Source organism: Camponotus floridanus, unplaced genomic scaffold, assembly GCF_003227725.1.
Source record: "Camponotus floridanus strain SB8 unplaced genomic scaffold, Cflo_v7.5 scaffold73, whole genome shotgun sequence".
Lineage (NCBI taxonomy): Eukaryota > Metazoa > Arthropoda > Insecta > Hymenoptera > Formicidae > Camponotus > Camponotus floridanus.
This window is the reverse complement of record NW_020229842.1, coordinates 433,012-448,425: the sequence shown is the minus strand read 5'-3', so window position 1 is coordinate 448,425 and position 15,414 is coordinate 433,012. Positions and strand designations below refer to the sequence as shown.

The window sequence follows — 15,414 nt, the reverse complement described above, 5'->3', positions numbered from 1 at the left end:
TGGGGATATCTGAAGAGTAAGGTTTACAGAACAAAACCTAAAACCATTCACGAATTGATACAGCGAATAAGGGATGAAATGGCTTTGATACCTTTTGAAACGAATCGTAAAGTCATTTCTACATTCTACCAAAGATTAGCATATTGTCAGGAAGTAAAATGGCAGCCACTTTCAGCATTTACTTTAACACATTGAAACACATTTGCAATCGTTTGGTGCAACCTAACCTGATCTCTGTATACACGCACCGCACGCACGCACACGCACACATTTCGAACAATTATTATGATAAATGAGCATCCACAAATTTATTTACTGTTTACTATGTCGATTGCTTTCCAGGTCTTTAAATGCTCGATTGTAATTTGGTTGGGTCTTTGCTTTTGCTGACTGGATCCACGACCGATCTTGCCTTAGTTAGCTGGATCACACACACAACAGATGCAAATCCGAGCGAGTAACCTCCATGTAGTACACCTTGGATAATGTTAATACCGGCGCTACTCTATCATTCAACCCTCATAACTCGCAAAGTACTTAATAAAAATGAACATTATTATAGTGTTTTGGAAAGCTCTTGAATTAAGCTATAAGAATATGCAATCAAATGTAGGGGGTGTCATTTAAAAAAGTCAATGTGACCTTGACCTGACCTTGACGACGCCATCCAAGGTCAAACTGATAGAATCAGTATATAGATCTTCTTAAACCCTACAACTTTTGTTGGAAACACTTTTCTGTAAAACGTATATTTTCCGAGATATTTAGGGGTTTCCACACTTTTGGTAGACCCTGTATATTTTATATATAAATCCAAATTGACAGAAAGTCGAACGAAAATTGGATATCATATCAGTACTTCCTTTCTCATCAATAGGCTGGAACATTAATATTATTAAGCAGTACATATATCGTGAATATCCGTGTGAGGATGTAAGGGGCTATTGGAGATGTGTACGGGAGTGGTTAGGGGCTTTTCTCGCAGTAAATATTGTAACATCTGGTGCGACTCATACGAGTTCGAGTCACGCCTCCGGCCCTCTACATTTCATTTCACTTCTTAGATACTTCACTGAAATACTGTCGAGGATCCACTGGCCTCGTCTCTGTGTGCGGTAATGCTTTGGAAAAGAACGGTGAACAAAGGGAAGAATATGTGTATGCCGCATTTGTTCCGGTAGCTTCCCGGATTTGCACGGCCGCCCTTGTGTGCTTCCGCACGTTGTGGCTGCACAACGAGTTGTTTTCTCTTCGAAGGACTGATATTTATGTTATCACACACTGGACTGCACTACAAAATGTGACGTGTTTTCCTTGCAAAACTGCCTTACGGTACATTCTTGTCTCTTGCCCGACTGTTGTTCGGCGTCATTTGACATGTTGCGCGAAATGATATAGCTGTTACTTGAAAAATAAAAACGATAAAAATCACGATGCCAACAATTGACGTTTGATGCGATTGACAAATTCTTCTAATTATTCTAAATTTACCGAAACAACGATTCCTAAATAAAATGCACAAGTAATAACAATCGTTCGATGTGATGAGATATGAATCGATGCAGATAACGAATGACTCGCGAGAAACGCAATGTATCTCATTCGAGCATGAGACATATTTCATCCACAGAAAATTTAATTCCCTCAAATTCTGCATTTGACAAGTAGCACAAGTCATTCAAATGCATGCAACGATGTGATTGATTGCGCGCACGAGGAGAAGCGGAACAGGTTATATATTTATGCGTGCGTTTTCCACGGGATTGTCACCGGCTGATCAAATGAATCCGTGACTACTCTCTATTTACGAATCGTTTTGATATCCTTTTTTTTTCTCGCGGACCGATACGTCCACCAACGAGCAAGGTGGCGCGCACGTGGCATTTTTCACGTTGTAATTTTTACGCATCTGAATTTTGCGCGTGAATGTTCAACAGCGGTTTCCGCACGCTCTTGTTTACAATGACAATCGATTTAATCAAACTGCGACCAAGGCGCGCATTTCGCGCGGCTAGCACGGCGCGAAAGCACGCCTTCGTATATTCATGCTACGTCTCGCTTCGTAACTGGGTTTTTTTTGGAATTAGGGTTTCGTTGACAGAGCTTCGCGTTATATTAAAATTTATATTTCCGAAGTGTTGACCCGGTTGCAAAACTGATCGGCACGCAATGCGTGAGGGGCACGCACTGTTTATGTAGGTACGATTGGAATTTGTACAATAAAAATTATGCTACCTATTTGGAAAAATAAAATTTTTACACCGCATTTTTTCTATTGTATGCTCCTGCATGCAGTCGGATAAATTTCAATTTTTGCGATGTATATGTATGGGAGAAGAGCAATCTCTGAAAATGTTCTTTGTTTTTATCTTTTTAAGTTTATTGCAATCATTATCCAGTATATTCATGATTATGATATTATAATATTTTGTTTGCATATTTTATAAAAAATTGTAATCTATTAAAATCGTATAATACCAACAGTTTTCATACTAGTTTAATGCAGATTTGTTTTATCGATTATTATTTATCATATCATATTTTAGATTATCATCTAATATTACATATCATAATTTTCTTGTATTTTATGCATGAACAATATTTTTTAGGGGATTCTTTTATTTATAATAATAATCCATTGTGAAATCTGTGTGTGTTTTGGTTGGAAGATATGCTATTTTAAATCTGCACTGTATTAAAATTTTTTTGAAACAAAAATTTTCTTTGCATATATATAAGTAAATTCCCTTAAACATTTTTTAATTAATTTTAAGTTATTATTTTTAACTAATATATTCTAAATTTAATCATGTTTTGTGTATATATTATATATTATTTATTTAAATGTATGTCTGTAACAAGGAGAATGCTATATCAAAATTAATTTTAAAATATAAATAATACCAAAAGTAAATAGATGACAAAATGATAAAAATTGTTTATCATATGTCATTTATCATATGTCATTTCAAATTAATGCGGACAATTACATAGTTAAATTAATATGCATATAATAAATAATGATATTATAATAATATATAAAAGAAAAAACGTACATACTAACGCATAATATTACATGCGCACACACAATATTCAATATATATTTATATTTAAACACATTCTTTGATTTGACGCAACGCGAATGTATATTACATTTATATTACATTTATATGACGTTATTTATATTACGTTTATATTACATATAAACTTAGAGATAAAAATTGTGATATTTTAAAACATGTAAGAGAAATTCATTTCGCAAATATATCATAGCTTATAGCAAATAAAAAATGAGATTTCTTTTTTAAGGCTTGTATTATGAAATTATACGCTCTCGAAGGTTTTTAGTGAAAAGAACTAAGAAGCTCACGCAGTCGGCTCTTTCAATAATTCATTAACCATTTGTTTCGTTAGCTACTTCTACGCGGACCGTGTGGTAGACGCCCTGAAAAGTGCTTTAATTTCCTCCGTCGACTTGTTACCGTCTTAAAACTTTAAGGCGTTCTCACCGTTAAGTGACACGCTTCATGGAAATACGACAGCGCGTGGAATTGCCGTGAAATGTCTCAGACGTTTCGATTTCAAGCTGAAGAAACTTTTGGTCCTTTAATCTGGTACTCCTATAATATAATGTATTATCTTAAATTAACTATTTGCAATATATAATTAAATGAAGTAATAAAAAAGTGTATAACATAAGGCAGTAATTTATCGTAATTTAAAAGTAATATTATAAGTAACGTGTGCTCATGCGCGAAGTTCATATCAGAATACATCGTGTATATGATTTATTAAATTGATTTTAAAAATGTTGTGACAATAATATATCTTGATTTTAAAAAACTTTGCTGTCTTTTTTTAATATATTTCAGAGTGTATGGAATGTATTGCGTGTATAGTTAAAGAGTGACGCCAAAAACAGGCCAAAAATAGCCTATTTCGCCATCCTTGAAATCCGAACTTGAATTTGATGCTAAACGATAATTATATATAAGACATTGATCCTCTGAAAGTTTCAGATTGAGCCTCTTTATCTCCAAGATATGATGGATCAAAGTAGCATCAAATTCAAGTCGGATTTCAAGGGTGGCGAAACAGACTGTTTTTGGCGTCACTCTTTTCTCATTCAGAAATTCTTTATCCAATTGTAGATTCTTTTATTAAAGTTGCACAATTAATAAAAGATCATTACGTTCATGCGTAATCAAAGGTACCTTGAGAATTTCGTACTTGGCGGTTGAAGATCCGGCGAACTGTATGCAACGTACACGTGTATAAATGCCAGATTATGGAACAGAGATTCGTGAGATAACTTCGTCCTTTCGGAACCGTCAGCCGCCAGTTTGTAACAGAATGGTACCAAGGCTTCGTGTCTTCTACCTTAATACAGTTTTACCTCTCTGTCTTGAATTGTTTATACGATTGCGTATGCAATTCTTCGATATCGTTCTTAGACCCTATACCAAAACAATGAAACGTATTTACAATATTAGATACTTAATGTACTAACGAAAAAATATTTCCAAGATACTTTTTAAAAATCGAAGTTGCATCGCAATATCATTCTTTGTTTTCGATATTGAAAATGTGTTAAAATAAACTCTTTCTTTTTTAGAAACGAAAGATTATATAAATATAAAAATTTGTATTTTTTCAATATGTAAAATTTTCCACATATATTGACAGTACTTTTATTAAATATTAAAGATATAAAATCTTTCAGATTAACGTGTTTTAAGTATAATTGACTACAAAATATCCAGATTTTAAAATTGTGAAGAGACAAAATATTTAATAATTTAGGGGAGTATCTTGATGTATGTCTATATAATTTAATCAATTATTATATATTATTTTAAGATAACGTTGAATACATTTTGCAATATGTATGTATAATGAGATTATCTTTAAATAACTACAATATTGTAATAATAATACAAATTATTACGTAAAAAATAATATATAATTCCTCTAATAAATAACAATGAATGCACTAACTTAGAATAGAGAATACGTAAAAAATAGTTCATATTTATATAAATTAAATTAAATGAAAATATTAAATATGCGCATATAAACTAAAAATAAACAATTTTAAATTTTTTAAACATTTCAAGAAATTAATTTTATTTATGAATGTGATATCCTTTTAATCAATAAATATGTGATAAAGTTTGAACATTTTTATGTATAAAGAATATTTTTTTATGAATAATGTATATTCTCGATAGATCTCTTTAATCTCGTTACATGATGTATAAATTATTTCATATTCAATAATTCAACGTTCATTCTATATCGTTTTTATTGATCGTCCTTTGATATCAAATTTTATATATTTTAAGTTACTGCCTTCTATTTTAAAATGTCCGCTTATAGATACGCCAAATGAGTAGAAGTTCTGTGGCTGACTTTTGTTCGCGTTCACGTACGAGTTGTTTTTTAAAGAATTACAGAGTCCATTTGCCGGTATTTCACGGGCACAATCTAAGCAGGCACGCCTTGCGCAAGATTTATTAGAATTAGAAATCTGATGCTCCATATGTGCGTCTCTACGTTGTATATTAACATTAACGGCACGAGTGTTACGAGCCATTTGTACTCAGAGTAGTGAATTACATGGAACGTGAGAAGCTTCCGCGCACGAATTATTAGTCTCATTATCGTATAGTTTACAGGATTCGCTGTATGGCAAAATTTGCACCATTGTTACATTGTCGATTTTCGAAAATAGAAGAGATCCCTTTGGTGTTAGTTAATTAATTCAAATTATTTTAGTTAGCGATCCGTGCATAGCTATTTTATTATGGTAAAAATCAAACATATATTTACAAGTATCTATAATATATATTGTAATAATTTTATTATAGTATATTATTTATGCATTTTTAATGTGAGTGAAATTATATTTCAATGTTTTATATATATATATATATGTGGTGTGTGTGTGTGTGTGTGTGTGTGTGTGTGTGTGTGTGTGTGTGTGTGTGTGTGTACATATAATAAAGGATTTTGTGACAGAAAATATGATACATCACAAGAGTATATAAAGGTCTGAAAACGTTAATAAATTATTATACACATATGTATTCTATGCGCGTTTCAACGTTTATAATGTCAAAACTCATTTACATGAATACTAAAAATATTCAGTATGAAATATTATATCTCATTTTGAGTCATATGTATATATAGAATAAAGTAACGCAGCGATTCTTGCGACACGGCGCATTTGTAATAAAATTTTCCTGTTCATAAAAATATATGTGACTACATATACTTAAAATATATATATATTTTTATGGACTTTTTTTGTATTCACATATTTTTATTTTAAATAGTGCCAAAAGAAAATTGTAAAAAATTTTAGATAGATATAAATAATATATTAAAAGACTTTTTTACAAGAATTTTTTGTTCTCTAAATTCCTCCTCTCTAGCGTTTTTAATAAAATCTATCATTTTCGATGTTAGATTAATTATATGAGAATTGCAATTTATGTAATATATATATATATATATATATATATATATATATATATATATACATATATATATGCATGGCGCGTGCGCGCGCGCACACACACACACATACACGCACATACTAGATGCATTGCACTTTGGTTGCATGAGGTAGTGAAATCCTATTTGTATGCATAACGGTATAGTTTAATTTAATTAACTAGTTACCGATGCAAACATATTCTTTAAGGTATACGTTGCGTACACAGATTGTATATTCATAATATTAAATTCTAATTGCTGTATCGAATATACTAATTTGCAAGTTATATAATTGCTGTTAATATACTAATTTACTAATTATATAATTGCTGCGTATCGAATATACTAATTTACAAGCTATATTTATTTCGTAAGACTAGCTTTTACATTGCTAGTGTCGCTATTAAGAAAGAAATATAGGATAGAGTGAGTATCTAGAATTAAAAAGAGAGAGAGATGTAATTTTTTCAAAATTTTTAATCATAAATGTCACATCTGAAAAATTTAATTAGAAACAATTTTCAGAATAAATTAAAATATAAGTATGCTTCCTTTTTAAACTTTAATTTTTTAAATTGAAAACTGTCATTATATATGCTGATTTTTAGCTGAAAAATGCTAAAGAAAATTCAATTGTATTAATAATTAATTGATATCATATTTTAATAGATTAAAAAAAATCTCTTTTGACTTTTAAGTTATAATGGGATCTCGATTATCGTCAAATGGCGCAATTTATAGTTCATTATCCCAACTTACGCGATACATCGCGCTGCTTGAATCCGCATCAGTGAGCAGGAGACCGCGAATGCCATCAAGAGAATGAACCACGAGACGTGTCGAATTGATATTAAAATTAATGTTATATAGTTAAAGGGCCGGTGGCGAGAAACTTCCCGATTAATTCGGAAGATAACGCCCACGGGTGCTTTCGCGAGCGCCGATGTCGGTGTAAGAGATAGCATTGCCGCGAACACGACGGCATCCAATTCGAACAATTCGGTTTTCCTTCGAGCTGGGACACGCGAAGGTCTCTCTAACCCATCCGTCCCCCTGCCACCATCCTACGCTCGGACGGATGGCAGGGTGAGAGCGGGAAACACGATTCACCAGAGAATTATCGGTACTTGATTGCGCTTAATCCGCGAAGTTTTCTCGTTTGACTTCCTCGTTTCGAACGCGGCTCCATCTCGTTGGTTGCCGTCGTGCGGGACTTTCAGTCGGAGATCCGCTAAACGAAAAACGCGCGTTAATGCTCGCCGAAAAAAGAAAATGAAAAAAAAGGAGGGAAAAGAAGAGAGAAATTCATATCAAACGTGAAAAGAGTCGAATACTGAATCTCGCGCTAATGATGCTCGTTCGGTGGAATATGTTTGCTCACTTCCGGCATCCTTTTCGCATCTTTCTCTCTCCATTTTACTCGAGTCCGCTTTCTTTATCCACCTTCCTCTAGAATATCTATATATTTTACACCTGCTTTTCTCCTTCCTTCCCTTATCCTCGAGCATTCGCAGAGAAGAAACGTTGCTACACGCACGCTCGAGGCGCAAGGACGGTACCTTTAACGGCTTACACTAATCCCAGCTGCCTCAACAGCCTGGCGAATTATTTCCATTCCGTTTCCCTATTTCCATGCATCTCGCGTTATCAAAGCGTGTGCGCGCCATGGCACCGTTTGTAGAGGCAGAGTTGTGGTTTCCGGCATTAATTTCGGGAACAATGAGCAGTGCCTGATACACTCTTTTCCGGTGAGAATAGAACGCGAGCGATGGGATTTCGAAAGAATCGTGGAAATTTGACTTTTTATTCCATCCGCTGCAACAGAGATTCAGTTAACAATATTACACACTTGAATATGATGCAACTGAGAGAGAGAGTTTTGTTGTTAAATTTGATAAAATCCGTAGCAACTCTAAACAAGGAGTAGCAATTTTTTGTATTTGTTATCTTATATTGTTACACTTTACTTGATAAGTTACGGATTAGATATAAAAAATAGTAGTTATAAAATAGTATACAACAATTAGAATTAGAAATGTATAAGTAAATGATAATAAAATTTTGTTAAATTCATATTTCACTTTGTCGCAAAATAAAATAATTTTTATACACATTTTTATATTTTTCAAGATATAAATTATACAAGATATAAAATATACTTCTAAAGATACAGGTGATAACTTGTAAAAGAATACAAAGGAGCAAAAGATCATAAATAATGAAATAAAAAATACAAAAAAGATTGCAATTTTATTTTGGATTTTTAAACTTTGGCCTTTTAAAAACGAAAAACATCTATTTAATAATATCTTATTTGATAATATAATTTTTTAATCCTTTCTTAATTTTAATAATATATTAATTTTAATAATAATAATTTTAATTTTAATAATATATATATTTATTATTAATATAGTTTTATTTCTGATTTATTATCCATATTTTTTATTTTTTCAACAAACACAGATTCAATATCATGTTGTAAATCTATTAAGTAAAATATATTTATACGCTTTTTAAAATACATTTATACACTTTTAATTTACATTCTTGTTTATATTATCGTGTTTTAATTTAATTTATCTTCTATAGTTTATAAGAGGCTGATCTTGAATGAAAAAGAGTAAGAAAGAGAAAGAGATGTAATACGAGAGATAACATTTTATATAATATGTTTAAAAATTTCTTAAAATCTTTTCTTCAATAAAATAAAATTAGAATATTTGGCTATTCATAATTGTTCTATGACTAGATATAAAAGACAAGAACACGAAGTTAGAACACATTGTCAGTGTTGGAAATATCTCTTTAGTAAAGATATTCCAAGAATCTATTCAATCCCATTTCTCAATCTGAATGTGAAATCTGCATGCATTTTACAATGTAAATACGCGCGACAAATGCAATTCCTTGCAATATAAAGGGATTGAAAGAGTAATGAATAAACGAATAGCATATGCATATATGTCATGTACATTAAGTGTATCATATAAGATCATATCATATAAGATTGCGCGATCGCACACAATAACTTCTAGAATCGATATCATAACAATATAAGAGAAACGATAAGAGAGACATTTCATATGATACGTTCGAAGGCGCATTCGAACATAGGTCTCTTGCGCAATGGGATAGAATGAGGATGTCTGGGAAATCACAATTGTCCCTTTGACTAGTAAAGACACGAAAGAGAGAGGCACGTGGAAGTCAGGACGCATGCGTGTCGTGTTGCTCCTGCTGGACTCCGAACGACAAGTCAGTCTGCATCTGAACTCCGGCTCGCGTAGATTTTATATCAGTGCGTAACGTGACGAAAATTAAACGACACAAACTTTCGAAAAAGTAATAAATATGACAATAATTACTGCCATCCTTGTCTCGTGGACTGCGTGGATCTTCGTTACGTTGGCGCATTCATCCGAAGGTAAGTACGCAGATAAACTTGCGAAAATGTTTGTCAAAAAATGATTGAAGAGATGATTTTTTAAATTGAAAATTTAAATAATTAATTAATGATCATTATAAAAGTGCTTCCCGTTCTTAAATAATCTTCTGATTATGAAGCTGTTAGTTTTAATTTGATTCGAGGAGAAGAATCTTTCGTGACAAATTGTACAACAATAAATAAGATTATGAAAATTAAATGATTAAGCTTTACATTGAACAGAAAAAATTCGAGTCCACTCAGCAGAATGTGTGAAAGAACTGCGACATCCGAATGCAAGCTCTTCGTATACCATCCATTATGGTTATACTATAAATCTGACTTAACTCGACATGCCATTTTGCGAAACTTTCTTCATAAAGTCATGCCACCATTTCACTATTTTTTAATGCTTTTTATTGCATTGTTCTAGTTTCGTAATATTGCAAGAGATATTGGAGTGTATGCAGTTTCTTTTGTAGAATTGTTGGATATCTTTCTTGTACAACTTGATTAAACTTTACACATTGTATACATATTATAAAATTTGATGCAAGAAATTGTTTTAATATTCATTTAAAAAATGCACATAAATTGATATTAAATTAATTAAAAGAGTTTCGTGCATATGTTTTCTTTAATATTAATTTGACATACATATTTTGCAGGATATATATGAATTCATAAAATACTTTAAAACAGTTATTAATATGTGCAAAATATAAAATACGGTAAAAAAATAAATTTGTTAATATTTTATTCACAATAGTATAAAGCTAACGAAACGTATGTTGTTCCTGTAAACTTTTCAGTATATAAAAATAAAGACTTAAATAACGATAAAACCGCGTACACGATTAAATGAGAATTTGTGGAGTGCACATGGTGGCGTGACACAGAAGTATTATCTGCGAGAAAACGGAAAAAGCCTCGAATTTATGGAAGTGTTAATTGGTATTGTTAGCGGAGTAGGCGGGAATAATAGCAATTGCTATAAAATGATATAGAAAGATAGCGAAAATAGAAAAGAGAGCAGTTTGCTTAAACTGATGATTTATCGAATGAAGGATTGGATAGGCGCATGACTATTGCCCCGTTTCACATTTTTAAAAACGAAAACGAGAACACAGTGCAAATAAAAAGAGCAAGTAAATGGTGAATAGCAACGATCAATATTGTACATATACTTTGCACAGGTACCGGACGGTACGAAATGATACATTTTTAAAGCGCACAAATACATTAATATTATATGTTAATTCTACTTGTATTGAAATAAATTAAAATATGTGTGATTTTTTTTATATTTATATATCAAAAGATGTGATAAATTTTGAACAAAAAATACAGTAGATATATTAGTAAAATATTTTTTAAATTATACGTTTGTATGTATGTTATGTATGTACACATATGTGTAGTAATTGATTATTGTTCTTATTGATTTTTCAAATGTTTTTCTTAAGTAAACACTTATTGGTTAATCATCAAAATGTGAGGAAATAATAATTATGTTACAATAATATAAATTTAACATTTTAGAATTAATATTTCTGTTATCAGATAAAAGAAGAAAAAGTAAATTCTGAGAGAAGTAAAATCCTATATAACAGATATACATAATAGGGATTCATTGAATATACATACATACATACAGAAATTACTGGATATACACAATTTATCGTATTTCAAGTTTGCAAGGGATGAGATACAAATACTCGCGATTTAATGAAGAGATATAAGTTGCAGGTAAATAAGATTGTGTGTGTGTGTGTGTATATGATATATGAGTAAATGATTTTTTTTTACTGATATGTCGGTAAATTCAAACATGTTACACTCATAATTGTCTTATCATCGCATATAAAAATTAAAGTTTGAACAGATTAATGTTTCATCGATTCTTATTGTTTTTGAATTTTCTTAAGAGAATCTTTACGGAATAAATGCTCGATGTGATTAATATAAACATTGCTAGAAGAATAAATTATATCTATTGCTTGCATGTTCATATATTAAAATTAGTACAAATTATATGTTTACCCATAATAATTTTTGATGGGAGTCTTTTCATTTTTCTTACCAGGAAGAAAGATGGAAAAAACTTCTTTCTGTTTTATCTCATCTGTAAAATTTGTAAGATTTTTTAAATATATAGTATGCATTTCTATTTATTGTAATTATATATAATATTATATTGAGCACACACACACACACACACATACACACACACACACACACACACACACACACACAGACACACAAACACAAGAGTATTATCATGGTTTGAATGCATAGCTCTAATACTGCTGTACAATATTATTTAAATGATGACTGTATTGTGTAAAATATAGTTTACTTTAAAACATTATTTGCACAATGGTTTCGCAATGCCGTAATAAATGGAAGCAAAATTGAACATGAAATAAATCAGAAATTTAATGTTTTGCAGTTTACATCATAAAGTGATTACATGATATGCAATTATTTCCCGATAACTGTGTCCGAACGGAAGGAAATACAAATTGCAGTGTGATATTTTGTGTCATAATTTCCATTAGAATATTTATTAAAGTGTTGCTTGCGTTTAGATAGATAAAAGAGTAACTGACTATAAAATATTTATAAAATTATGATTTGTACTAAAAAATGTACGTTATTAATTTTAAATTTTAATTTATACTTTTTAATTTATACTGTGACAAACATCATATAGTCATTAAACGTCATTGCTACACATGATTGTAGCTTTCTTATCAAGATGTTATCGATCGTATCTGTTCGTCTTTTTGATGATTAGAATTGAAATGTTCTTGTACCAACAGCCTTAAAACATGATAATCGATTTGGAGCTTATACGCTTTTATTATCCGGCGTATTACTTTAATCAATCAACACTTGTAATCAATCTTTTACTTTCTGCTACGTGAACTGATATGAACGTACAATTACTCGGGATTACATTGCAAAAAATAAAAATAAATGAGAAAATCGTTACCATGATAAGAAACAAAAGAAGGAAAAATCTTTGTTCTATCAAAATATAAAAATATTTAAAGAGAAGAGAGATTAAAAATTTTGCATTTTATGAACCTGTCTCACTAAATGCGCACTTAACAAATACAAAGGTATTTCATATTTGTTATAAAAGTTTCATAATAAAATAATACGTAACAAGTAATGTTAAAATAATGATGACAATGATATGAAAATAGTAGTTAAATGCGTGCTCCATGCATGCGTGTACTGTATTATAAAAGCGGTAGTTAACGTCTTCTTGTGGTTATCGTTTTATCATAACAAAATCAGGCAGAGATTAATGAAATATTCGCGTTATATTGTTAGAAAAGATTTACTTTCATGTAATGGGAAAACTTACGAGCCGTATTCGTGCGAGGTAATTTCTTATTTAGTGACCCCAATCTGCCTAAGGAATGCGGGAAATGTAAGGCAGCTGTGCATATCCAGTCAGCAACAGCTTCAAACTTCATGTCACGGGCAGACCTGCTAATTATTCGCTAGCACGCGAATGAGAGAAATTCCTTTCTCTTTCTCGGCGGGCAGCGTGCGCACACGATGCAAGCACGCAATGTTATACAACATGGGCCAATTTCCATTATGCAACGCGCCTCTGTTATGCAAATAGAGACGCGTGTCTGAGCGGACGATCTCTTATGCGATGTTCGGTGCTCGGGTGCTTCTAAATATCGTGGAAAATTTAGCTCAGCGAGTTGACGCATATGTATCAGGACGTATGATGTGGCTAGTTTTTCCTCTGTCTCCTTTGCATGTTCAATGAAATTCTAATGAACAATGGGCTCATTCTCGAAGAGAATTGAACTTATACGAGACGCGTGATATAATACGTATCAAGTCAACTTATATGTATTCTTGTTTAAAATAACATACAATTTCTTGAAAGCCACTTCAATCCGATTGATTTAATTTGTCTAGAATTTGCCTGCACGACAAATATTTTAAGTATATAATTTATTATATCTTTTTTTGGTATAAATCAATAAAAATATTAATAATTTCTTTATATTCTTTATTAACAAAATAATATTAAAAATGTAAATGTTATTTTATAAGAAAATTAAATTAATCAGAGTTTTTGATTCAAATGGCTTTAATTGATTAAAAGATTTATATACATTTATATAACAGAATGCGCACCAATCTTTATATAAAAACTGACAAAGAATATCATTTATTTAAATAATTAATTTAGTTAGTTAGATTTTGCCTCATTAATGCATGTTATATGCTAATTTATAACTTAACTGCTAAAATTTAATAAATTTTGATCAACTATCAGAATAAATCAAAATCAATGCGAAAATCCACCGTTATAACACATACATATTTATAAAAGATAATAATACGCGTAATAAATAATACGCGTAATATATTACTAAATATATCATACGGTATACATGAACCATTTTATTAAACTCTCATATAATATATAGAATATTATAATGTGTATACACATTTGACATTTATATATATTAAATAGAAACAAATAAACTATCGTGATTATTAAAATATAATTAAATGTTTATACATCTCATCACATTTTAAGTTTTACGAATCCTTATATATTATATTTATATACAGCCGTGATATATAGACATTTTGAGATGACTTCCAATGAAGATTTTAGAAGCTTAGAGTTACGTATACAGCAGCAGATTTGTTACTTCATAAAAATTTCAAGACGATCGATTGAAGGAAAGGTCAAGATTACATATATGTCCAAGCAGTAATCGAAAGTTTTGAATCCTCTTAAGGAAATAAAATCTTGTTGCAAAAGCCCGTATTTATACTTGACTGAAGGAGTTTTCGCACTTTATAAATATATATGTATGTACATTTATACTGTGACTATTGATACAGAAATATCTTTGATTATTTCAATTATAATCTAATATGTTAAATTATAATCTTTAATGTTAGATCTTATAATGTTAGATTAGTCTAATATGTTAGAGTACATATTTCTTTATTAATTATATGTTATAATTATAATTATATTTTTTATAGCTACTTTTTTGAATATAAATATCGCATGTATACTTAAAATATATTATCGGTGGAATTATGGAAGAAACAAATGTTATGAAGAGCCTTAAGATACATCTCTTCCACATGAAATTGTTTCGCGGTAAAATCAACAGGCGATCAGAAAATTAACTTGGGAAACTTTTACGATGGATATATTCGGGTAAGATAGCGCATTCGAGGAAATTATTATCAATGTACACACCTCGTTGGTAACTCTATAGAATCGAACGGTTGTTAAAGTTAAATTGGCTCGCTAATTAATTTCCACGTGGTTACCCGTCCAATGGCCAATTACCTCTTGTTCCTTGTACATCCAACCATAGAATATCCATTTCTTTTCTGTTATTGGACATTCATTTTAGAATATCAAGTAATCGAGACGTTATATAATGTTTGTAATTGATGGAAATTGCGCG

General features: G+C 30.8%; 1 protein-coding gene across 1 annotated transcript in view; it reads left to right on the top strand.

The window, feature by feature from the left end:
* The first annotated feature begins 9,772 nt into the window (after positions 1–9,772).
* LOC105251054 (neurotrimin) overlaps positions 9,773–15,414 on the top strand; it is a 170,375-nt gene continuing 164,733 nt past the window's right edge. Inside the window, exon 1 of the mRNA XM_011257560.2 lies at positions 9,773–9,931. Coding sequence (XP_011255862.1) covers positions 9,859–9,931 — 73 coding nt within the window. The 5' untranslated portion in view covers positions 9,773–9,858. The remainder of the gene's footprint in view (positions 9,932–15,414) is intronic.